This window comes from Lepidochelys kempii, chromosome 6 (assembly GCF_965140285.1).
Source record: "Lepidochelys kempii isolate rLepKem1 chromosome 6, rLepKem1.hap1, whole genome shotgun sequence".
Lineage (NCBI taxonomy): Eukaryota > Metazoa > Chordata > Testudines > Cheloniidae > Lepidochelys > Lepidochelys kempii.
In genome coordinates this window covers 23,986,900-24,012,331 of record NC_136385.1, presented here as the reverse complement: position 1 = coordinate 24,012,331, position 25,432 = coordinate 23,986,900, and the positions used below count along the sequence as shown (strand labels likewise).

General features: G+C 49.4%; 1 protein-coding gene across 2 annotated transcripts in view; it reads right to left on the bottom strand.

Moving 5' to 3' along the window:
* Window positions 1–25,432, bottom strand: part of CD151 (CD151 molecule (Raph blood group)) — a 57,043-nt gene that overhangs the window by 14,691 nt on the left and 16,920 nt on the right. For both annotated transcript variants that reach the window (XM_073347166.1, XM_073347167.1), the window contains exons 2-4: window positions 18,869–18,979; window positions 6,086–6,189; window positions 4,567–4,758 (exon numbers count right to left, since the gene is read on the bottom strand). In XM_073347166.1, coding sequence (XP_073203267.1) covers window positions 4,567–4,758; window positions 6,086–6,169 — 276 coding nt within the window. In that variant the 5' untranslated portion in view covers window positions 6,170–6,189; window positions 18,869–18,979. The remainder of the gene's footprint in view (window positions 1–4,566; window positions 4,759–6,085; window positions 6,190–18,868; window positions 18,980–25,432) is intronic.

Below are 25,432 nucleotides of genomic sequence, written 5' to 3'. Positions count from 1 at the left end.
CCTCGTTTAAGCTACTATCCTGACTGTCATGTCAACATGGTGATGGTCACCTAAGCGGCTACGGCCAGGTCATTCTACAGCTCTAAGGGCCTAAATTCGGGCTCATCCCGTAATACTCTAGGTCATCACAGCACAGCACTTGGCAATGCCGTCTTCCCCACACACTGCCCCACCAGAGAACTTTGCCTAGAGCTGGAGACACCACCTCTAGGGACTGTCATGGCTCCATATTCATTCTAACTGTGGCTCTTCTGCAAAGACTGTCAGGTAGCGTCAGTTCTGATGGTGATTTACTCCACTAGGAACCGGAGAGAGACACTGCCCCATGCACACAAGCTTATTTCACAGAAAGAAGTCATGCTGGAAAGTCCCATCTTTGCCCCACCCATGATGGCTGTTCTCTTTGCAGCCTCATGCGGTTCTGCATGGGAAACACACTCACTATCGGATTTGATATCTAGCTGTACCAGCACACCATCTATTATTACAACCCTGGCCCCACGAAAGGAGCTACACACCCCTCCAAAAATCCATGGTTGGCATCAAATAAATGCATCTGTATGTTACAAAAAATAGACCACCACAACACCCTGCTAGGAAAAGCAAAGGACTGGAGACAACAAATTTGCCTTTGCATCACAGCTTGTCTTTTGCTGAGCGACACCTCCATTTCTCACTGCGCTTCCCCTCTTTGTCAGAAGACACAGGTAATCAAAACGTCTTGCCCCAGTGAGATTATGCCAAATCAGAATCCTTGTCCATTGGGTCAGATTTCCTCTTTCACCCTCTGCTAGGATTCAGCAGCTGCCTGTGAGGGACAACTGGGTTTTATCTGCAGGCTGGGCTTTAATAGGAGTGTACAATCTCAGGCATTCACTCCCAGCCCTAAACTCCCCCCACTGGCTCTCAGCTGAACATTGCAAGTGTCTGCACATGCTTGTACAAGGTACCCATTCATACCACGGGAATGAGTCACCCGATAGAGTGCTGGATAACCAAAGGCTGGGCACCACACTAATGGGAGGCTGAAAGGGACAGAAAAGGAGAGGAACACTCCTAAACAAAAGGTTTCTTTCTTTTGTTGGAGCCTGGTTACATAATACCTCTCTGACATCATGGTGCTGTCAGGCTGCTGTTTTAGGGGAAGGAAAACAACCAATTAACTGGAAAGTTTCTCTTTCCTTCATCTATTTTCTACATACAGAGTATTTTCTGCACTGATGTCAAAGGCATTCCAGTGCAGCTGGCATGTATCACAAGGCCTCAGCTCACCATATTATCTTAAAGAGCCCTCCCAAGTTTTAGCAAACAGGTTTTATCAAAGCCTATATAGAGTGAAGGTTACTACAGCTACCATTCAGCTAGACTGTGCTAAAACATCTTGTTATTATTGTTAGCCCTGCCTGGCTGTTTCATTTACCTGTCACATCTTATCTATTTAGACTATGCTCTTTGGGGCAGGAACGGTCTCTTACTCTGTATGTACAGCACCTCGTACAATGGGCCACCAGCCTAGATGTAGCCTCTGGACAGAGCTGTAATCCAAATAATAACAACAAAATGCTTTCCACCAATTCTCTTTTCCAATGTATGTAAATATTTGAGAGAGGCATGTGTATGTGGGGAAAAACAAGGGCTATCTTTTATATTCAGCTCTTCTATCCTACATAAGAACTGTCATACTGAGTCAGACCAAAGGTCCATCCAGCCCAGTATCCTGTCTTCCGACAGTGGCCAGTGCCAGGTGCCCCAGAGGGAATGAATCTAACAGGTAATCATCATGTGATCCATCCCCTGTCACCCATTCCCAGCTTCTGGCAAACAGAGGCTAGGGACACCATCCCTTCCCATCCTGGCTAATAGCCATTGATGGACCTATCCTCCATGAATTTATCTAGTTCCTTTTTCAACCCTGTTATCGTCTTGACCTTCACAACATCCTCTGGCAAGGAGTTCCACAGGTTGACTGTGCATTGTGTGAAGAAATATTTCTTTTTGTTTGTTTTAAACCCACTGCCTCTTAATTTCATTTGGTGACCCCCGACTGGCTCCTGCTTTTATCATGTGCACTATGTTTGTTTCCACGTGATTGTTAAGAGACCCATGATCACCCTACCTGCTTGTAATGAGCTGTGTACACCAACAGTGACATATACATTATGTTCCTGATTCTCAGTTATGTTTCTCCCTACTTTATGCTATCCCAGCAGTGTAAAGTATGATGAAAGTTGGCTTAACGGCCATTTCCTTGGCAAAGGGGGGATCCTAGGTGGCAACCCTACACCTTTGCAGTCCATAGGATAGGGACATCTCAGGGTGTGTTGGGTGTGCAACCTCACCATCCCTGTGCCCTGATTGTTCTTTACTGTTAGAATGGCTATAGCATCTGAGCTCCAGTTAGAGTAGGCCCTGGGATTGCTCCAGCCTATTCTAGGGACCAGACGATTCCCTGGCCTGCTGTGCCATTGGTGGGGAGTCTGAAACTCAGAGTCAGGGTGAACTATAACAAGCCTGATCCTGCAGCTCTTGCTCATGGGAGTGTCTCTCACCGAAGTCAACAGGCTGCAGGCCTGGAACCCACAGAAGCAACTGTGGTATCACAAGTGCTTGGATCACTGTGGCATCCCTGAGTGAATCAGGCTGGCTGCGAAAGAGGAAAAATGCTCTTGACACACAAATGTCCTGGTAATCAGCAATGAGAAACAAAACACAGGGGAAAGCCTTGAACTGGGAGTGAAAACTCACCAGTAGCTATAAAAGTAGCTAGAATATACCTTCCGGGCTCAAACCCCCACCCCCCCAATGCACATACATCCCCACCCCCCATCTGAAATTATTCTTGCAACTTGCTTTAAAGAGCCTCTGGATTTGGAAAATTACAGGACACTCCCTATCACAGCGTCTCTCTGTATAATACATGGCCCTTTGGTACAGAGAGAAATTGGGACCGACTGGCACAGACACCTTTGTCTTTGTTGTGAAGATGTTGGGATTACTGGCTGAGCTCAGAGCTGGCAGGAGCCTCCAGCCAGACCAACTCAGCCCTGCCCAGCACAAAATATTTCTTTTGTGGATTACTTAGTATCAGATAAACCAGAGGAGGGACGAGACAATAGATCTGTCACAGGCAGCCACTCAGAGGGGGAAAGAAAAGACAGAGAACAACCTTTTGTTTCCATGAGACAACTGTTCGTTTTCTGTGTCAGAATAACAAAGAAAACCCCACCAGATTTTCATCTGTAACTTTCAGGAGGGCGGGGGAGGAGAGAGAGAGACAAAGGCAGATGAATAGAGCTCTTTAGAACAGTGAGTAATTGTGCTATACCAAAATGAACTGCTAAGGGCCAGGGGCCAAATACCACCCCTCAGAACCAAATGAATGAACCACTAACAAGAGCTCCTGAGTGCTCATCACAGGCCTTTTAGGGGCATTTTCCACCACCTTGTAGTTTCAGTTCACAGCCACTCCCCACAAAGTGGGATCACAGTCAGAAGGTATTGTTCATCATGGCTCCTTTCCCTATCCCCACCCCAGTCTCCACTCCACTCGGACAAAGGGGATGGGACATTCAGGCCAGCAGCAGCTTGTAAAACTGAAGGAATGCTTAAGGCCCGAGTGGAAGTGTCCCCCTTTGTTACTATGAAATGACAATTAATGGCCCTTTGCTTTCAGTCACTACACTCACCACTGCAGATGAGCTGCTTAATGAACCACTGCCACCCTCCGGACCGCAAAGGAGATTTGAGAGAGCACGAGTGAGAATTAGGGCAAGTCTACACTTAAAACAGTGCATCGGTGCAGATGGGCCGCTGTAGTATCTTAATGAAGACGTTCTATGCCAATGGGAGAGAGCTCTTTAGTCTAATCCACCTCCCCGAGAGGCAGTAGTTATATTGACAGGAGAAGCTCTCCTGCCAACATAGCGCTGTCTACATGGAGAGTTCGGTTGGTATAACTATGTCACTCTGGGGTGTGGATTTTTCACACCCTTGAGCGACGTAGTTATACCTATATAGGTCTGCAATTTAGCCTAGAACTGAGATTTATGAGGGCTGGTCAAAAATCTCAAGTGCTTTTTCATCTGTTTGTTTTTTGGGCCAAAAAAAAAATTGGGTGTATGTGTGAAAATTTTTGCACGGTTCGAAATTTTGGCTCAACAAACCAATCAAAAGAAATGTTTTGCTTTGAATCAAGTGGAAACACAATTATTTATTTTTTGGTTTTAAACTGTCCCACCCTGCCTTCTCTCCTGAATTTATTCCCATTTTTTCCCTACCAGCCTGAACTTTTCCTTTGCTTGGAAATGTTTTGACATGCTCAGATGAAAAGCACCGTATATTTATTATTTAGCACCTTTTGAAATGCACAGAAACCAATAAATTCTCTGGGTGGGACAGAAAGAAAGGAGTCTCCTCTGTAATAGAGGCCATCCATTCCCAACAGGGAGAGCGGGCAAGTCACTGGTACAGCTCTCCAGGTCCAGAGGAACAGAGATGCAACTCTCTCCTCATACACACAAGACGTTCGGTGCCCCGTGCTGTCCTAGGGCAAATAGGAAACCTTACCACTCTCAGCAGGTTCCGCCGCTCTTTGAAGGTGGCACAGCACCCGAGGATGCCAGTAATCATGACGACAATTCCCGCCACCACCAGGATGTAGGCGGTCGCCATGTACGTGTTGGAGGACAGGAGACTGATGTAGTCGCTCTTCTCGGCCAGAGTCCAGATCCCCACCGCCATCACCGCCCCACCGGCCAGCTTAATAAAGAGAGAGGCAAGCCGGTGAGATGCATCTGAGGTGGGCACTTCCTCTTTTTCAGAAGTGGCATCCCCTGCTGGGCCACAGGGATCAGATTTCAGCTCGCTGACCAAGGGCCTGATCCAAAACCTATTCAAGTCCATGGAAAGACTCCCACTGATTTCAATGGGCTTTGAATCAGGCCTTAAATGAAGCAGATTCTTCCTCTCTCCCCAGTCTCTCAAGGGCCCTGGGAGGTTCCAGGGCGTCAAGGCACAATATTCCAGCTGGAAGGGGATGACAGCTGGCTGGGGGTTTGCCCACACCGAGTGGGGAACTTTGTAACTGGAGTTCTAAGTTTCCAACCTTAACCAGGCTCTTGGCTCTCACGATTGCTTGAGCGCCGCCTAGAGGCAGGGAATGAAGATGAGGAGAGGGAGGGGATGCTTTGCTTTGCACCCTTGCTGGCTGATCCAGGAGTGATACTGACTGCTTCTAAACAACAGCTGTGTCTACCTCCCTCCAGGACAGAACCACTGCGGGGCAAGGCTGTAAAAGGTGGGAATCCTGGTTAGCTAAACTCCAGTGAGAATGAACATTAGCACAGGAATACCCCCGCAGTCGGGGCACACTGGGTGAACCAACATCTCTCCTTCAGGCTCCCCTTCCTCTTTATGGGCCTTGTGTTCCCTAGAGGTTTTTACCTGGTTGCCAATTCACTGAGGCAGTTCATAATTCATTCCTCTATAAAGGCTAGTCTGGACCCTCCCCAATCATTTCTTCCAGCCCACGAATGTCTGTGGCTGACAATAGTCTGATCCCTTGGCCAGCAGTTAACTTGAGGTAAAAATTCTAGTGTAGACATAACCGCAGCTATTACCCCCATAATCCCAGCCTAGCCATCTTCATTCCACTGCCAGCCTGTGCTACGTTGCTGGGCAGAATGAGAGAGGAACTGAATGATGTCCTGTGTCTATGGGCTGCCCTGGAGTATCTGATGCCTTAAGAATTGTGCCCTGGGTCACCATCCCCTGAAGTGGGCAAAAAGCACTTTTTCAGGCCACCCACTGCTGTCGATAGCTGATCACTTCAGGGCTTACTCCTGGTTAGGCAGGTTATAGTCCTTCTCCCCAGTGTTGGCAGCATGGGTCTAGTCAGATACCAGGGGTGAAATTCTGGACTCACTGAAGTCAAGCAGAATTTTTGCCATTGCCTTCAGTGGGGCCAGGATTTCACCCATGCTATCCATCCCACCACCCTGGCCACTGAAACAACAGATGGAACCCTCGACGAGGGATGTAGTGAGGCACACAAATGGGCTGAGGCACACAAAAGCTGGCACATTACCCAGAAGAAGAAGTTAAAGATGAAGAGCAGGTATTTGAGGCAGATAGTGCCGCACGTCTCCTTCTTCTCCGTGTACTCGCGCATCTTCCCGGCTCAGCAGGTCTCTGAAACGTGACACAAAGAAGAAAAGCCTGTTAGTTTTCCTGTCTCCCAGCAGGGCGGCATCACTGCTCTCCTCTTGCAAACAGCAACCACTCCTCAAAGCCTGTGCTGAGGTGGACAACCAAGGAATCCCAGCATGGTGAGTGATGGGACTCCAGAAAGAGTCTCATTGCTGTAAAATGAACCCCCTGCATCCTGATGGCCATTCTATCGCTCCTTGACAGAATCAGAGAGAGGTTGTGTAATCATCTCATCTTATTGTGTTATCACCCACCCACTCCTCCCGCTATTTCTTAGGCACACTTCTTATGGCTCATCTGCAGTTGGATTGTACTCTCTTTGGGGTAGGGACCAGGCTACCCACATGTTTGCACAGAGCCTAGCACAATGGGACCCTAATCCTGACTGGGGCACTGTACTGCCTACTATAATAGCAATCCCAAACATCACAGTACGGAAACATCTCAGGAAGAAAATGGACACATGCTCCTCCCCCTTTTCATTTTACCACCCCACTATTTGAACAAAAGAAATGCAAGTCCCAGGCCTGTTCAAAACTACATCCACTATCCAGATCAAACAGGAATCACTCCATGAGAAGAAATCAGGGAACGGAGAGGAGTTTTGTGGACAGGAAAGAGTAAGCGCTATACAAGTGTGATTCACCCTCAGGATAAAAATCCTCCCATCCTAGACATTGTCCAGAACACTCAGTCCCTTCCCTGAAATTCTTCCTTACACTCAACAACCATCACCAGCACGAACTCCTGTACCAACCACTTCCCCTTCTGCCTGAGCCTAAATCCTTTATGTCAACACTTCTCTTAGGGATCACCAAACTGGATCAGACCCCTGGTCCATTCAGTCCAGTATCCTGTCTCCAACAGCAGGCAGCATCAGCTGCTTCAGAAGAAGGAGCAAGAAATCCCGCAGTTCACAATTGTGGGGTATCTGCCCCCTAGAAAAGTTCCCTCCTAACCTCCATAACTTAATAGAGGTTGCCTTAAACCCTTAAGCAGGAAAGTTTATAATCCTTCCAAACTCCTGCCTATTTTTAATCCTGACTATTATAACTCTGGACTTGTTAGCCTAACAAATATCCAATTCTTTTTTGGAATCCTGCGAAGCATTTGGCCCAAGAGATATCCTGTTGCAATGGGTTCCAATGGCTAATTGTTAAGGTTGTGAGTCTGTCACGGAGGTCACGGATTCTGTGACTTTCTGAGACCTCTGCAGCAGCCAGTGCGGCTGGCCCAGGGGCCACCTGAGCAGCTCAGGGCAGTCTTGGGCCACCATTCCCTCCCCCCCACAACAGCAGCAGGAGTTTGGGTGTGGGAGGGGGCTCAGGCGCGGGAAGGGGTGAGGGCTCCAGGTGGCGCTTACCTCAGGGGGCTGCCCGGAAGTGAGACATGCCCCTTGGCTTCTAGGTGGAGGGACTGGGGGCTCTGTGCGCTGCCTCCACCTGCAACTGCAGCCAATGGGAGCTGCAGAGCCGGAGCTCAGGGCAGGAGCAGCACACGGAGCCCCCCTGACTATCCCTGAGCCTAGGAACCAAGGGACACGTCCCTGCTTCCGGGGAGCCACACAGAGCCAGGTAGGGAGCCTGCCAGCCCGCCAACCCCCACCCCCCCGAGCACCAGCGGGGGTCACGGGTCGCCCCGTCCCACAGAGCGCCTGTGGTGCCCCTGGGCAGCCCCTCCCCCCCAAGCACCCAAGATTTAGTGAGGGGTATAGTACAAGTCATGGACAGGTCATAGGCCATGAATTTTTTTTTGCTGCCCGTGACCTGTCCATGACTTTTACTAAAAATACCCGTGACTACAACATAGCCTTACTAATTGTATGTTATCCCTTACTTCTATAGATCATGAAGGCCCTAAGCCCTTTCCATGAGCCAGCTCTGGCTCCCAAGGTCAGTTTTAACGAATACTAGGAGGGAGAGCACATGCAAATTGGTTTCATATGATCTGCTGGTCATTGCACACCCCCGAGCGACGCAGTTATACCGACCTAACCCCTGGTGTAGACAGCGCTGTGTCGACAGGAGGGTTTCTCCTGCCTCTCATGGCAGTGGATTGACTATGCTGATGGAAGAAGCTCTCCTATCAGCATAGTTGTGTGTTCACTAAAGAACTACAGCAGTGCAGCTATCGCGCTGTACATGTAGACAAGCCCTTCGGAAAGGCAGGTCAGCCCACTGCAGGGAGAAATTTCCCTTTGCTTTTCTCTGGTCAGCAAACATCCAGGATAGGCCAGTGTTTTAGGAGCCAGCAAATCAGCCATAGGAATGCAGTAATGGGAATGCACCCATCCCCAAAGCTGATCTGCCCCAGCCTGTCCTGATTTTACAAGGAAACATTTTGCCCAGAAGAGGATATGACACCATAGCTGGCAAGAGAAAGTCACTTCACGTGGGATGGGAGTGGCTCTGAGATGGAGGTATTTATCGGGGAGAATAACTATCAGGCTCTTTTCCCCTGGCCTCTGGGCAACTCCACTGTCACCAAGGCCCTGTCTACACTGGCAAGTTTGTGCACAGTGAAGCAGCTTTGAGTGCTGTAATGCCTGAGGTGTACACACTGCCAACTCACTTCGTGTGCGGAAATTGCACGGCGCTGTTAAAAAAAAAAAAAAAACCACCCCGACCAGAGGCGTGCAGCTTCCTGCACCGGGGCTACTACGCTGCAGTGCCAGTGTAGACCAGTGTTGCATCTGAAGAAGTGGTTTTTTACCCACGAAAACTTATGCCCAAATAAATCTGTTAGTCTTTAAGGTGCCACCGGACTCCTTCTTGTTAGTATAGACACCGTGGTCGGTTACAGTGCTGCAATTGGCCTCTGGGAGGTGTCCCACAATGCCTGTTCTTGCCTCTCTGGTCATCGGTTTGAACTCTGCTGCCCTGTTCTCAGGTGACCAACCATCATCCCCACCCTATAAATTCCTTGGGAATTTTGAAAGTCCGCTTCCTGCTTGCTCGCTGACTCATGCAGTGGTCTCAGTGCACCTTTCCAAGTGGCCAGGCCTGCTCCACGCACCAGGCGATCCCCGGCTTGGAGCAATGCCAAGCTGCTGGACCTCATCGGCATTTGGGGAGAGAAGGCTGTCCAGTCCCAGCTGCGCTCCAGCCGGAGGAATTATGATACCTACGGACAGATTTCACAATGCATGACAGAAAGGAGCCATGACCGGGACACACTGCAGTGCAGGGTCAAAGTGAAGGAGCTGCAGAACGCCTACCACAAGGCACGGGAGGCAAACCGCCGCTCCGGTGCTGCGCCCATGAGCTGCCGGCTCAACAAAGAGCTGGACACGATACGCGGCGGTGACCCCACCTCCACTGCGAAGGCCACTGTGGATACTTCAGTGGCTCACGTGTCAGTCAAAAGTGGACCAAGCCAGGAGGAGGAAATCTTAGATGAGGATGTATGGGGGATGACCCAGAGGCAGAGGATGACTCGGAGGTCAGAGATGCATGCAGCCAGGAGCTCTTTTCTACCCCGGAGACTACCCAGTCACAGCTGTCAGTTGTTGGTGAAGCACAAACAGGAGAGGAGGCCCCTGGTAAGTGGATTTGATTTTGGGAATTGCTGAAGTGAGATGGTGGGGGGAAGGAGGGTTGCAGAAAGCAGGCATGTCTCCCACCACGTTAGTCTGAGTGGCAGAACAGGCTGTTGATTGACTCCGTCACTTCATGGGAATCTCCCTCAGAGATCTCCAGGAAACTCTTGTGGAGATATTGGGCAATCCACTGCTGCAGGTTCTTCAGCAGAGCTGCTTTGTTTCTTGCCCCATTAACGGTAAATTTCCCGCACCACTGTGCCATCACGAGAGGGAGTGGGGGAACCATTACTGCACACAGGCGAGCCGCATTAGGGCCAGGGCGGAAGATGCAGTCTTGGAGAAGACCCTCCCTTAATTCCCTGCTCACCCTCTTCCATAACGATCACATCCTGTGGAAAGTGTGGGGACAGAAATGATTATCAAGACCCCCTACAGTGCTGGCTCTCCCCAAGAGCCACGTGCCCAGTGTACAGCAGGGTCCGGGACGCATGATTTACCCTGGCCCTGCCGCTACTCATCATTTTGGGGGTCTTGTGGCTCATGTGTGCTTGCCTGGAGTCAGCCAGTTAGTGAGAGGTGTAAGAGTATTGACTGTGTTTTAAATCCCTGAATTAGTGTTCTATGTGTTGCAAACAATATTGCTTCTGTAAAATGTTGCATTTAAACTTCACAGAGATGACCGTGGGAGTCCAGCCTCCCCCTTTGTTACCGGCTGAATGGCTGTGCAGAATTAGAAAGCGGCCAAGAACTAAGGAGGACTTTCTGCATGATGTCATGATGCACTCTAGTGCCGAGAAACAGGAATTGAAGGAGTGGCGGGACAGCGAGAAGAGGGGCCGAAAGGAGAACACAGCGCACCAGAATGAAGCCACGGAGAGGCTCTTAAAGGTTATGGAGCGCCAAGCAGACACGCTCCAGGTGCTACTAGCACTGCAAACCAAGCAGCTCTGCGCCTGCCCTCCCCTGCAGCCGCTGTCGCAAAACTCTTTCTCATGCTCCCCCCAGACACCACCAACACACTCTTATCAACCTCCTGACTCCAGTCTATACCCGCGGCATTCCGCTCCTCCCCCATCACAGCCCAGCACTGCGGACTCCCACTACCCACGGCACTCAACACCTGTCCCTCTGCAATTTGGCCCAGCTGAAGCACAGTACCCGCTGCATTGTATTCCAAAGGAGAAGGTTGGATATGACCCCTGGACATACACAAATCTTTAGCCATCCTGCGACCCCTCCATCTCCTGGAACCTTCCCTTCCCTTATCCCCCTCACTGCTTATGTTTTTTTTGGCTTGACTCTCTCCTCCGGTTGTCGTTTTTTAATAAAATAATTGTGTTGGTTTGAAAGCAATCTTTATTCTATTAATTGAAAGCAAAAAGAACACTGCAAAGCAACATACAATTACGTTAAACCCACATTGTCTGCACCAATCACCTCCTAGCATTACAAGCACTGCAATCCCGAGCATAGCAACGAGCATTAGTGTCTTTCAGCTTCAAATTGCTGTTTCAAGACATCCCTGATCCTTATGGCCCTGCGCTGTGCCACTCTAATAGCCCTGGTCTCTGGCTGTTCAAACTCAGCCTCCAGGTGCTGAGCCTCTGCGGTCCAGCCATGAGTGAAGCTTTCACCCTTCCCTTCACAATTATGGAGCGTACAGCACACGGCTATAAGCATAGGAATATTGTCATCAGTCCAGCTTCCCACAGAGGCAGCGCCAGCGGGCTTTTAAGCGGCCAAAAGCACATTCAACAGTCATTCTGCACTTGCTCAACCTGTTGTTGAACCGCTCCTTGCTGCTGTCAAGTTGCCCCATGTATGGTTTCATAAGCCACAGCATTAAGGAGTAGGTGGGGTCTCCCAGGATCACAATGGGCATTTTGACTTGCCCTACGGTGATCTTCTGGTCCGGGAAGAAAGTCCCTGCTTGCAGCTTCCTGAACAGGCCAGTGTTCTGAAAGATGCATGCATCATGAACCTTTTTGGACCAGGCTGCGTTAATGTCTGTGAAACGCCCACGGTGATCCATAAGCACCTGGAGAACCATACAGAAATACGCCTTCCAATGAATGTACTCAGTGGCTAGGTGGTCTGTGCCAGAATTGGAATATGTATAGCATCAATCGCCTCTCCACAGTTAGGGAAGCCCATCTGTGCAAAGCCATCTACAATGTCACGCACATTGCCCAGAGTCACAGTCTTTCGGAGCAGGATGCGATTAATGGCCTTGTAGACTTCCGTCAACACGAGTCCAACAGTAGACTTTCCCACTCTGAACTGATTAGTGACTGATTGGTAGCAGTCTGGAGTAGCCAGCTTCCACATGCAATCGCCACACGCTTCTCCAATGGTAGGGCAGCTCTCATTCTCATGTCCTTGCACTGCAGGGCTGGGGTGAGCTCATCACAGTCCTATGAATGTGACTTTCCTCATCTGAAAGTTCTGCAGCCACTACTCATCATCCCAGATGTGCAGGACGATGTGATCTCCCCACTCAGTGCTTGTTTCCCGAGCCCAAAAGTAGCGTTCCACTGTGGTCAGCACCTCTGTGAATGCCACAAGCAATCTTGTGTCATAGCTACTACGTGTGGTGAGATCAATGTCACACTTCTCTTGTCTTTGTAGTTTAAGGTATAACTCCACTGCCACTCGTGACAGGTTGGTCAGAGCGAGTAGCATACTGGTCAATAGTTCGGGATCCATTCCTGCAGCCCGAAGAGGCAGGGCGCGCAATACAGAAACCGTTGAAAGAAGGCGCCAAATGCAGACGGAAGCACAGGGATTGCTGGGATGAGAAGCAATGCATCACAGGGCACTGGGACAGGACCCAGGATGCCCCACGACCCCCTCCGCTTTCCTACAACTCTTAGCGGCAGAAGAGGAAGAGGTGCTCTGTGGGAGAGCTGCCCAGAGTGCACCACTCCGAATACCGCTGCAAGTGCTGCAAGTGTGAACACGCTATTATGCGGGCAGCTGACAGTGTGAACACACAACAGCGGTTTCCCTTCAGCGCTCTCTGAGCGGCACTGTCACTCCCGGCGCTGTAACTCTGCCAGCATAGACATGCCCTTAGAGAAGATTAATTACCACATTGCTGAGCAAAAGCATGAGGGAGCGGATGATAGTGCCGTCATCTGCTCTGAACAGATTTGTAATATCAGAGGGTTTTTTCCCTCCTTTTAAACAATGGTCCTATGAATTTCAGGTTCCTGGAAGGTGACAGATTTAAAGTCCCAAAATCTTTGTTTAACCACAGGACACTTAGCAGCAGCAGCGGGGCTAGTTTCTACACACTGTGCTATCCGTGTGGCTCAGCCTACACCTTCCTAGACAATCTCTACGTAATTCAGTCTCTAGGGCCCATGCTGTCCTTGACCTATTGCCCAAGACTGCCAGGAAGGGGGCCATGGAGTGCAAATTGTGATGTGAACCCTCCTGAGATCAACAAACTCATTTAACTAAATAACCAGGAAATTGTAACCGTTACTGCCAAGCTGTATAGGATTTGAACTAGCAACCTAGATGTGAAAAGTCTACAATAGACCCTTGCTAATCCCCTGAACCATCCAGCACCCAACACTGGAGCCCACTCCTACCCTCATAGGATCCCAGGATACAGATGCCCCCCGCAACATTTTCTTGCTCCCACAAAGAACCGCACTATGCAGTCACCTGACACTGCATCAGCTTTAGTTAGAAAGTGCAACCATGGTAGGTTGGTGCATTGGTCTTTCACATACAGCAACCTGGATGTAAGTGTACGTTAAATCAGTGATGGAAATACGTCTTAGTCCCTAGTAGATATTTATTCACATTGTGAATCCACCCAACAGTTGGATATGAGGCAACACAAGTGGCTATTTTTCCCCAAGAGAAGATCCAAACCAAAGACAGGAGGAGGAGCAGCAGGCTAGGTCTGAGGTTTAATAACACAACCCGGGGGGTAGGGGTGGGGGCAGGAGAAAGGAGAGAAACTAGAAACAGTAGAGTAAGAGATGAAGAGGAGTTAAAGTTGAGGTGAACTGGCTGAGCTGTGTAAGGGGATGCAGGAATGAAATAGCAGGGCGTGGTGGATTAAGGTTTAGGTGCAGGCAGATCTGTGTGAGAGGGAAGCTTGCTGAGCAATTATCCCAGCTATTTCTGGATCAAGCTACCAGTGATTTACTTCCACCAGCACTAGATTTCCCCTACACTCCCCGCAAGATCCAAACCACTATGACAACAACATGTAGCGAGGAGGAGCCTTTTGGTTCTTTGTCCTCATCAGCATCCTACCCCCAGTGAGGTGTCTCCAGGAAGGGGGTGTGTGTAGCTCTTAATTCCCTCTGAAGCCAAAGCCTATGCTGAGCGCTCAGTGTAAACGGTACCGGCGAATTGCTCTTCTGCTTGCTACATATTGGGAGTAAGAGATTCCTGAGAGGCGCAGCAGGGTGTCCTCACCCCATACAGCACTTTACGGTGTATCCTTATAACGTATGTACAGCAACTAATAAAGAGAAGAGGCGGGGGAAAGGCAAGCCTTTCCCCTCCCTTCCCAAGAGACAGTCAGATGCCCCAGGACGGGATATCATTGGAAGAGATAAGCTTGAGTGGGAGATGAGGTGTGACCCTAAGAGCCCCCAATACTCGCTGGTAAAGGCCCCAATATAACATAAATTGTGTCAGGCCTGACACACTCATTACCCCCACACGCTGTGATGATATATAATTAAAAGATGTCTGTGTAAGGTATCACATGTAAACTGGTGACACGCTGGTCCCAAAAATCATTGTGTGATGTATGTAGAGGTTGTATATAAAGGTGTGTGGTATGTGTGTGTTAGAAACACATTCTTCAAATGTGTTTTGGAGGCAGTGTATACAGCATGTCTGCCCTAGCCAAAGGAATGGGGATTTCACTGTTGACTGGCTTGATTACAGGCAGAGAACAATGAAAGTACATTTACATATAAGGTAAACAAAGCAATCAAGTAGAGGAGGAAACAGTTTAGTGAGTCTGCATGCCCAGGAAGTCTTCCTGGCTCTTGAGACAAAGACAATGAACAACAGAAAATATAGAGGAAACAAAAAGACATTCTAGTCATTCATCACTAGGGGAACAGCAACCTCTGAGCCTGTGAATGGTAGATCTTCTTGGCCTGAAGACCAGGAGCTGCTGCTAACTTGCTCTAAGTGAGAAACTGTTTTAAGCAAAGGTATAACTTTTAAGGAATTACATTTTAGGCTCTAGAAAATATGGTATTTTTGTAACCCTTTTTTCTCTCTTTTATACTTGCCTAGTATCAATTAAATCTCTGTTCTTTATTAATAAACTTATTCTTAGTTTTACTCTAAACTATCTCAGTGCTATTATATTAAATATAGAGAGTACACAGCTAACCTAGCAGGCTGGTGTATACACTGTCTCTTTCGGGGCAGCAAATGTAATAATTTCCGAGTATCCAGTGAGAGGGACTAGAAACTACAGACAGACATCTCTGGGGAACTCAATTACTGGGGTTCACTGACTTCTACCTGCAAAGCAAGGTTAAGACTGGAGGATTTTCAAGGAGCTTGTGGTTGAAGAGGACAGACTGGTGTGGCAGGGAGCTGACACAGTCTAATCGCCCACAAAGCACACTGGCTAAGGCAGAGGAATAACACAGCGGCTTATGGTTTTGGGCTGCCCTGAGGAGAGCATAATTTGAAGAGGGGTGTTGTGGATTAGTAGCTAATGCACTGGACTAGGAGTCAGGAGACCATGGTTCTATTCCTGGTTTTGCCACGGTCCTACTGGGACACCTTGGGCAAGTCATGCTCAGTGTCTCTGTGTCTCCTCTCAGCATTTGCCTGTCTTGTCTATTTAGATTGTAAACTCTCTCTCTCTCTCTACACACACACACATTAAGCCTAGCACAATGGGGCCCTGAGTTTCACTGCTGCCTCTAGGTGTTACTGTAACACCAATAATTAATAATGAGATCTGGATTGGCGACTTTGATTTTTGTCATTATTGAGTACCGGCAAGTTATCATTGTAAGCCAGATCCTCAGTGAGTGTAAATCAGTATAGCTCCCTTGGCTGATTGACACCCGCTGAGGATCTGCCGTGTATCTTGAACAATGCACCCACTTCCTCTAAGCTCCATGGGATCAGATTTTCACTTCACCCAATCTCCCAGTCTAACTAGGTGACTGCACTTTTCCATCCCCCCTGACCCCCCCCCCCACAAAAAATAGGGGCTCTTTGATGACATCTTCACTGCCGAACAGCAAAAGTACAGCCTGTTACTGTCGCTGGGTTGCCTTTTTAGTATTTCACTCTCCCTGCCCTGGGCCAGATCCCCTGCTGATTGACACCTCCCAAGGGTCCCATGTATTTAAAGTGGGAGATGTCAGACTTGCCATAATCTTGTGCATTGGTGTGGGGGGTGGGCAATGGACTTTCAACTTAGGCTCTAATCAACCCTGGGTGAGGCAGTCACTACATACCCTCTACACCAAAACCTCTGCCACTGCTCAAGGCCTCCTGGGAAATTCCCTCTCTCACACACAGATGTTTCTAACAAGCCTCAGGTAAGGACTTTTCAGAGGATCTTGCAGAACTAAGCTCAGCTGTTCTGACAAGAGGAGCAGTAAAAGCACACAAGAGGTCCTCCTCTCTGTGTGTTTTCAAAGAGCAGACAGAGAACAGCTGCAGGTTTATGAAGCACAGATGATTCATGGAAGGGTGGTAGCCAATGAATCACAGAGTAATCATGGCTGTCTTCGTTTGATCTATTCCTCCTAGCCAGTACAGGCTGCTCCTGAATGCTTGGTGACTAGCCAAGGAAACTATTCATGGAAACACGTGGTTCTTTCTGGACCCTCCCTTGTGTGTGTAATGCATTTTCTTTTCCTTGTACCACACAGAGTTGACTAGCTCTTTGCGAGAGGCTATTCCAGGCTGCCCTGTAGGGAGCAACACCCATCTTCAGGGAAATAGACAAAGGAAAGATACATTTGTATTGAACCCCTTGCCCAAGCACCTAAGAAGCTGATCCTGAGCAGTGGTAAGCATCCATGCCTTCCATGATGTTTAACTGCATCATTGCTGGAAAAGCCCTGGAGCGATGTGGAGCATTAAAATGATCCTTTGGGGCCTCGGCATGCTGGGTGCTGAGCTCCTCCGACAATATGGCCATAAGGCCTTGTCTATACTTGCAAGTTAGAGCACATTAAATCAGGCCCAGGCGCCATAACTCCTGAGGTGTTCACATTGGCAAGGCACTTCGAGTGCCTGGACGCTGCAGCGCTCCTGGTAATCCACCTCCATGAGAAGCATAGAGCTTGCTGCGCCCCGGCTGGAGCACAGGGGTGTGAGTGTGGAGGACGTGTGGCATTATTGTGCTGTGATTGGCCTCCGGAAACGTCCCATAATCCCCTGAAGTCCAGTGGGCACTCTGGTCATTGTTTTGAACTCTGACTGCAGGCATGCGGATATCCCCTTTCAAAGCTCGTTTCTGACAGCCCAGGGACACAAAGCAAACCCTTACTGTGGAATGCTCCTGCTGCAGAGGTGTGTGTGTGTTTGTGTGTGTGTGTGTGAGAGAGAGAGAGAGAGTGTGGGTGGGGGCTGATGTCGGGTTTTCCCCTTCCCCCTGTCTGAACTTACAAGGTAGCATGCTGACACACTCAGCCCCCGAAAACACACTGTCTCTCCCCCCACATACACACAACACACTCCCTGTCACACTCCCCACCCCCTCATTTGAAAAGCAGCTGGCAATCTAGTCGGATGCCCATGGAACAAGGGGATTGGGAAATCGGCATCATGTGACGCTGTGTCTGCCCCATGACGCATTGCAAACCCTTCCCAAAGCACCCTGCAGCCACTTGCACGCTGGGACAGCTACCACAATGCACTGCTGTCTGTGGCATTGCAAGAGCTGCTAATGTGGACACGCTCCACAGTCACAAGGAGCACAGTGTGAACACACAGCAGTGCTTTCCCCACTGCTGTCTCCGAGGGCTGGTTCAACTCCCGGCGCTCTACATCTGCAAGTGTAGCCATAGCTTAAGTAACACAGTAGGAGCTGAGCACTTTCGAAAATAACCCCAACTGTGGCACTTGACAGTCCAGCCCTAAACATGGTACTGTAGCATCCATTATCCTGGGCTGAGGCACCTGCGTCTCAAGATCTTGTTGTGGGGTCCCACCCCAGCCCACTGGATTTTGTTAGCTCATCTATGTATGTGCACATGCCAAGGCTATGAAAGCACATGCTCCTGCATTCAAATAGGTTATAGGCACTTGTCTAGTCACACACACAAAGTGGCTCAATGAATCTGCCTCTACCTGCCCCGTACCAGGAGTCAATTAGACAGCAAAGAAAGCAAGCCGGTCCTGAAGACTTTTCTGCATAGCCTGCCCTGAAGCTATGTCTAATGGATGGGGAGGTAAGGCATTGTTTCTTAACCTAAGTAAATTAAATAACTCCCAGGCCATAAAAGGCAACACTTAATGAATAGCAACTAGGAGGCAAGCAGCATCCAGGGTGTGCCCAATGATGTGTCTTTATTTTCTCCCCAGTTAAACACAAGTCAGGCAGAAAATAGAGTTCACAGCTGTTCAACCTTTTGGTGGCACCCATGGCCACAGTAGCTAAGTGCTGGACAGATGCAGTGCAGCTGTACTGTAAGGTCCATAGTGGACTTCACAGCCCATCTTCACCCACATACGTAATGCACAAGATAGTCTCACCTGAGAACTAAATTCTAGTTCTGGTTTTGCCAACCACTTGCTGGGCTTGGATAAATCACTTAAGGCCTTAATTTTCAGAGAAGCTGAAGGGCAATTACAGGTGCTCAGCACTTCTGAAAATCCAGCCCTTAACCTCTCTGTGCCAAACGAAAATCCCACTAGCACTCCCCGATCTACCAGCTAGGATTTATTTTAAAAAATGTCATCCTGCTGCTTATCACCTCTGCCCTTGGGTGCTTTATGACACTGAAAACAGCTATGAACCATTAAATACAGCCTTCCCGCCAGCTGCATTGTAAGGGCTGCTTGTGAAGTGCTCTGTAGTGCATAAATGCTAAGTGCTATTATCTGCCTAAAGGGGATGCTCAAAGGGGAAACAAACACGGCTTCACTCACCTTTCAGGGGGAGGAAAAGTTGGAACACAAATGAGACCTCTCAGTTCTCCACGGGGATGTCTTTCTCTTTCACCTGCTCTCGTCTTCAATGGGATACAGGGAAGAGAACAACTGAAAAAGAAGGAAGACAGCCCTCAGCAAAAAAATATTCCCTTTCCCTATATTAAAAAGCTAATAGCACGCATCTCCATCAAACCTTCATTCTGTAACATCAGAGCGTCTGCTCACAAAGCATGCTACATGTGTGCGTTGGAAGGACGAAAAGAGGAAGGCCCAGGCTGCAGCTCTGGGAGATATGATAGGTAGCCCTCTAGTGTCGGAAGCTCCCAGAAAGGGGCAGCCAGTCATTGGGTTTATATTCACATGTCTGTAACATCAAGTAAACCCAGCTAATGTTTCTGTCAAGGCTGCCTAAACCACAGCACAGGTGCACTCTGGCAACACAAAGGAGCCTAAGAAGGGGTGGAAATGGCTCCCTGAGAAAGCCCATGGAGAATATGCCCTGCCCGGGAAGACACCCCAGCCAGTGTAGAGCTGGCATAAGGACTCCAAGCCAGCTCTGCTCCCAGCCCCTGGCATAGGGGGCATGTCAGGATTGGGCCAGGGGTATGGAGTGGGCGGAAGTGGGCAAGCAGGGATGGAAATGGGGCACATGGCCAGAGCTCACAGTTCTACCATTATTCACCAATTGCCAGAGCTCATCAGGAGCTCCAGAAACCAACAGAGATAGAACAGTTCTGAGGCTGACACCCAGAGCCAGGAAGGGCCCCCAGCTTTGCTCCAAAACATGCAGCGCACAACCGTGGTTTTAAGTCACCTTTTCCCAGCCCCCAGCTCTGTCCCAAGCACAGGAGTTGGGGGACCAAGAATTCGGGCCTATATGCCAAGCCAGTCCCTGTCCAACCATGAGTTATCAGCGAGTGATCTTATTAACAGGCTAATGACAGCCCAGAACAGCTGATCCAGATCTGGCTCCTGTCTGACTTCCCCTGCCTGTCTAGGTTTTTGTATCATGCTCAGCAACACAGTGTCTCTCTCAGCTGAAAAGGCCCCTCAAACCTGACATAAGCCCAAGCAGTACTGCCTGGACATAGGTCACCGTTGTGATTTACCTGCCACTGCCTCCCCACCCTGCCTAAGGCCTCTTCCCCCAATTGTGAACTGACTAGCCCTCCGGGTTAAAAACAAACCTACAGAAAGGATCTCATTCTCCACTAAATATTACAGGCTTTTGAGAATAATTTCTATACAAGCCTATTGCATTTCTGTAGCCCTCTCCTGGAGTCTTCGCAATGAAACCCTACAGGACTTTCGCTGAAGTCAAATGGGTAGCCAGCTCCAACTTTTCTTTCTTTTCTTCTTTTTTTTTTTTTGGAAGGGGAGGAAATGGGGAGGAGTTTAGACAACTTGCCTGTTCTCCAGAGAGAGCACTGCATGCGGGGACTTGAAGTCTCCATGGGCTGCATCTTCACAGAAAGACTAAGAATGGCTACAACTAATTACAGCCCAAATCAGGTGCAGCCCTGAGGCTCCCGATAATCTGCACTTGGCAAGGTTTGGGAATCCTTCGTCACAAACCGCAGGACATGAAAGGGGAGAAGGGGGCAGGAATTCACCTAAAGCCACTTATTTATATTGCAGACCAGGACCCCCCTGTGATAAACACCGTACAAAACACAGAATTAAAAAATCCCCATCCTCCCATGATCAGTCTGCCTCTCTGAAAAGCTAACATTAATGTATCCTCCCAGTGTGAATGCTACAGTTTCTTCCCCCCACCCCACCCCACCCTTTGCCTTGCCCTTTAGCTGCTTGTGGAGATTCAGCTGGGGAACTGGAATTCCTACTTGTAAGCAGTTTGCACACATCCCCCTCAAACAAAAATATTGTCTGGGGTTCTGCGAGTTAAAGGAGAGCAGAAGTATAGTGTTAATGGCTGAGCTGACTTGTTTCTACTCCCACTGCTTCTGTTCCCCACCCCAGAATAGAACACTGTTTACTTCTGTTGTCTTTAAAGTCACACTCCTAGCTGCAGAACAACAGGAAACAAGTGAATCTGAGATTTTTCTCAAAATGCTGGACACATGCGGATTCCACATGCAAGAGTTTTTCTCTCTCCTGAAATCTCTGCCCCTGCTGGCAATGCTGCTGGGGGTGAGGATGGGGCTTTGGCATTGATTTATCCCCTGCAAAGGTGGTGTGATCCAGCAGTCTGAGCACAGGATCAGGACTCCCTGCATTCTATTCCGGCTGTGTCATTAACTCACTTTGAAGCTTGGGGAAAGTCACTTCACTTCTTGGTCTTCATTAATACTGACTAACCTGCCTTGCTGGGATGTTATAAGGATTGGTCTTTGTGACACACCTGGAAGAAAAGGGGTAAGTATTACCCAAAGGCCAAAACCCCAGGTTCTCACCCAGTTTTTAGTCAGGCAGATGCCCCTTGAAGTTGCTAGGAGTTTGAATATGGCCCACAGGGAAGTACAAGGGATAAAGTCTCAGGTACCTCCAACATCCCTTATTCTCCTCCTCCCCCTCTCTGCCAAAAACAAAAAAACCCTGGAAGAAGCAGAGTTAACTTCCTGGCAGCGAAGAGTCTATTAGACCACATCTACAATGCAGCATGTACAGTGGCCCAGCTGCAAGGCTGGAGCGCTTGTGATGGAGATGATCTAAGCGGACGGTAGACTTGTCAGTTTAGTAACTGCAGCCTCTGCAAGAGGTGGTAGCTATGCCAGTGGGAGAAGCTTTCCCACTGACCTGGTGCTATCCACACCAGTACTTAGGTCGGTATAACTTGCGTTGCTCAGGGTTGTGAATTATTCACACCCCTGAGCAAAATGAGTTATACCGAAGTAATCAGTAATATAGACAAAGTCTTAGATCATGGAACAGTCTCCCAAGATAAGTGGGAGGAGCCCCAACATTTAAGATGCTTGCAAGTCACCTGGGAAAAGCACTGGAATATAAATCAGGTTTCAGAGTAGCTAGAATTGTCAGGGAGCTGGGCTGGGTGAGCTAGGAGGGACCTTCCTACCTCTACTGTCTGTGTTCCTAGGAGAGCCATTTAAAAACAAATGGGCAACGTCAGCAATGTTTAAAAAAAAAAAAAGTAATGAAAGGTTGCCAACCTCTTCTCCAGACACACTCTACACCAGCTGACCGACACTGAGTGACAGAGCACCACTGTCTGCTTTCTCCTCCTCCCTGAGGTAAAGCTGCCAGCCTCAAAGCCCAGCACTCCAGACAAGGGCTCTGATTTCCTAGGACCAGCCCTTCAGTCTAGCTCAGCCAGATTCAGAGTCATTACATGTGTACACAGGTCTCCACCAGATCTTTCCCCTGGCTGTCTGCACTCCTGGCAGCGCTCATTAGCTCTAAGAGCTCTCAGACTCTTAACTGAGGCTCAGACAGTGCAGCAACTCATGAGCCAAATGTCCAGTCCTGCCTCCCCATGACATGCTGGGCCTGAAATCTTCAGGAACTTCAGCTGTGTTCTGCCCTTTGTTGAAGCTCATCATGGTGCTGCCTGCCCCCATGCCCTTTCCCCTTGCAAGAGGAGAATTGTCCCCAGGATGCAAAATGCGTTTTTCATTTCAACCAGTTAGAACACGCTTGAAAGTCAAACCACCAATGGGGTGGTGAAAAGCATGAGTGTGATCAAAACCTTAAACTATATGAGACAAGGAAGCTACTCAAGGGCAGGCGTATGGAATGGACATGGAGCTGAACTCCCCTCCCCATCTTCTGATTCCTCTTTGGTTTTTGAATGGAAGCATGCTCTAGTGCAGAGATTCTCAAACTGTGGTCCACAGACCACCAGTGGTCCACAAGCTCCATTCAGGTGGTCTACAGATAGTTCGCTCTAAGGTGCAAGCCGGGGCGGCTGAACACGAGAGAATGAAGGGCCACTAATTAGGTGCCTGGCCCAAGAAGACGCACATGGAAAGTGAGGTGGTGGCCTTGGGGGGAATAGGAGGTAGGTGGGAGGGGGCAGTGGGGTGAGAAGAGGGGGTGAAGGGAATTTGGGACATGCAGGGCTGCAGCGGCCAGAGAAAGAGGTGACTTTCCCCAGCTCCAGAGCTGCGGCCACCAGGGAGAGACTCCCCTCCTTCCCAGCCCCAGCTCCTGGCGGCTGCCGTGGCAGGACATATTCCTGTATTCCTGGAGGTTTCATCACATGACATAGCCTTTAGTTAAAGATTTAGTTAAAGATTCATCTTCAATTTGTGAAGACTCCAGGGCAATTCTGGAGGATTGGCAACCCTAGGCCAGGAGGCTACAGGCCACAGCTCCCTGAACCTGATCCTCTGGAAAGCAATGGGTCCCTCAAAACAGATTCCAAAACAGTTGAAGGTGGTACACAGTGCAAAAATACAGGGCTGCAGACAGAGCAGGTTTGGAGATGGGCACTCCACGCGTGGATTTAATGAAAGCTCTTCCATGCAAACCGCATCCTTATGTCTGAAAGAAAGCTCCTTTCATCCAGAAGGATCTCAGAGCACTTTATACTATTTATACACAGGAACCACTTCACCAGCCACTGAGCTGAAAAGAGGGATAATAAAAGGCTTTTCACTCTTCACGAGAAGTGCCAGAGCTCAGGGCCTGCTGTGTGTTTGCAAAGAGCTCCTTGAGATCCGGACCTGAGGAACAGTGGATGAGTTAGGTCAGTCTCAGCTGACAGACACCACAAACCTGCTGTGAGGACACTTCCTTTTCCCCTCCAAGTTCCCCGTAGTTACTACTGCTGGTGTAGCTCCGCAGTGGTGGCAGTGGTAGCCTAGACAGGGAGCACTTAGGTAGTCTGGCCTCTGGTGTTTTCGACACCATGCTATCCATCTCCACTCAAAGCCCTTATTTAAAGAGCAGGGCTCTTGTCTACACTCGAGAACTGGATCCAGTGCATTATGCCAGTTTAATCACAAGCGATTTAGTGCATCTGCATTGACCGTGCTGAATCCATGGAAGTTATGCGCCCCTCCATACGAGACTGATGCTGTCTTGATCAACTCCCTGATCATTCCCACTCAGTTCCCACAGACGACGCATTGGGGCCATTCCCCAAGGTCCCCGGTGGACTGTGGTAGGACTCGTTGAATCCTTTCAGCTTCTCTGAGTCCATGATGGCACTAAATCAGTTCAAACTGAACTGGTTAGACGGTTTGTAACAGACCTGCAGACAGTTAGGGGAATGTGTGTGTGTGGGTGCAGTGCTCAACGAATATTCTAAGGGCCTTAACCAGTTGAATTTCTCAAGTGTACATCAAGCTCTTTTTACAAGACAGTTTCACCTCATCGACACTGGCTAGCCAAACTGCATTGTAACTTTTAAGCTCAGCAGGTAAACACTGTTAGCTGAACTGAGTCCACAGAGCTCTTATAGAAGGTGCTTTCTATTTATTATTCACAGATCCCTCATCATCATCTTAGTTCCTGTGGTGGGGTGGTGCCCCACCCCCAGGCAAGATTGGGCTACAACTGGCCAGAGCGGTTGCACAGAATGGCAGCCAATCAGAGAGGGCCTGTGGGGAAGCCAATCAGTGCTGAGCAGAGGGCAGCAAATCAGGGCCAGGCTAGGCCCTATATAAAGGCTGTCCAGGAGAGAAGCAGTCAGTTTCTCCCAGACCTTCAGAGGGAGCTAAGGGGACCAGCACCTCAGACAGCGCAGCGCAGCGCAGCGCAGGCTTGGGGGAGCAGAGGAAAGCTCCAGCCCCATACCTGTCAGACTGCAGACCCTGACTAGAAGGGCCTAGAGGGTGCAAGGGGTCAGCAGGGAAGTGACCCTGGGAGGATGGACAGACAAGAGGAGAGAAGGAGGGCAGAGAGGCTGCCACTAGAGGGTCCCTGGGTCGGGACTCAGAGTAGTGGGCAGGCCTGGGTCCCCTCCTTCCCCCCCGGTACTGTACCTGGCCATGAAAGAGTGGCCATGACAGACTGCAACTGGCTCTTGAGCAGAGGGGCTAGACTTTGGAGGTTGTGGTTGGCCACTGCGGCAGGGGCAAGTTGGAAGACTGCTGTTAAACCTGCTGTTAAAGGGGTAAGGATGGACAAGGGGGGCACTGCCGGAGGGCAGTGTCCTGAAGTAGATGTTGCCGAGCGGGGAGCAACACGAGTCCGGGTACCAATGGGGGAGCAGATGATGGACGGGACACCACCGGCAGAGGGCGCTCCACAATGGACAGAGCTAATTCCCAGATGCGCCAGCGGGAGACGCAGGGGTGGTCCCCAAGCCAGGCATATTTTTGGATCTACATGCAGTGTTAGGTGTACGCCAATGCTGGCAGTTAGTTATCATGCAGTGATAATTCACAGTTATTAGACTTTAACCAGAGCAATAAAACATATTTTCAAGAACCACTGGAAGATGCAATAGCTGCTAAGGTGCTTCTATAGCCCCCAGAGTCGTCATAGCAACTGGGCAGGGCACCACACCCCCATTAGTGTATTTATCCTCACAACACTCCTGTGAGGTAGTGCAGCACTGTCCCCATTTAACAGAAAGGGAACTAAGGCACAGGCAGACTAAGGCCTTGTCTACACTACCAAGTTTTGTTGACAAAA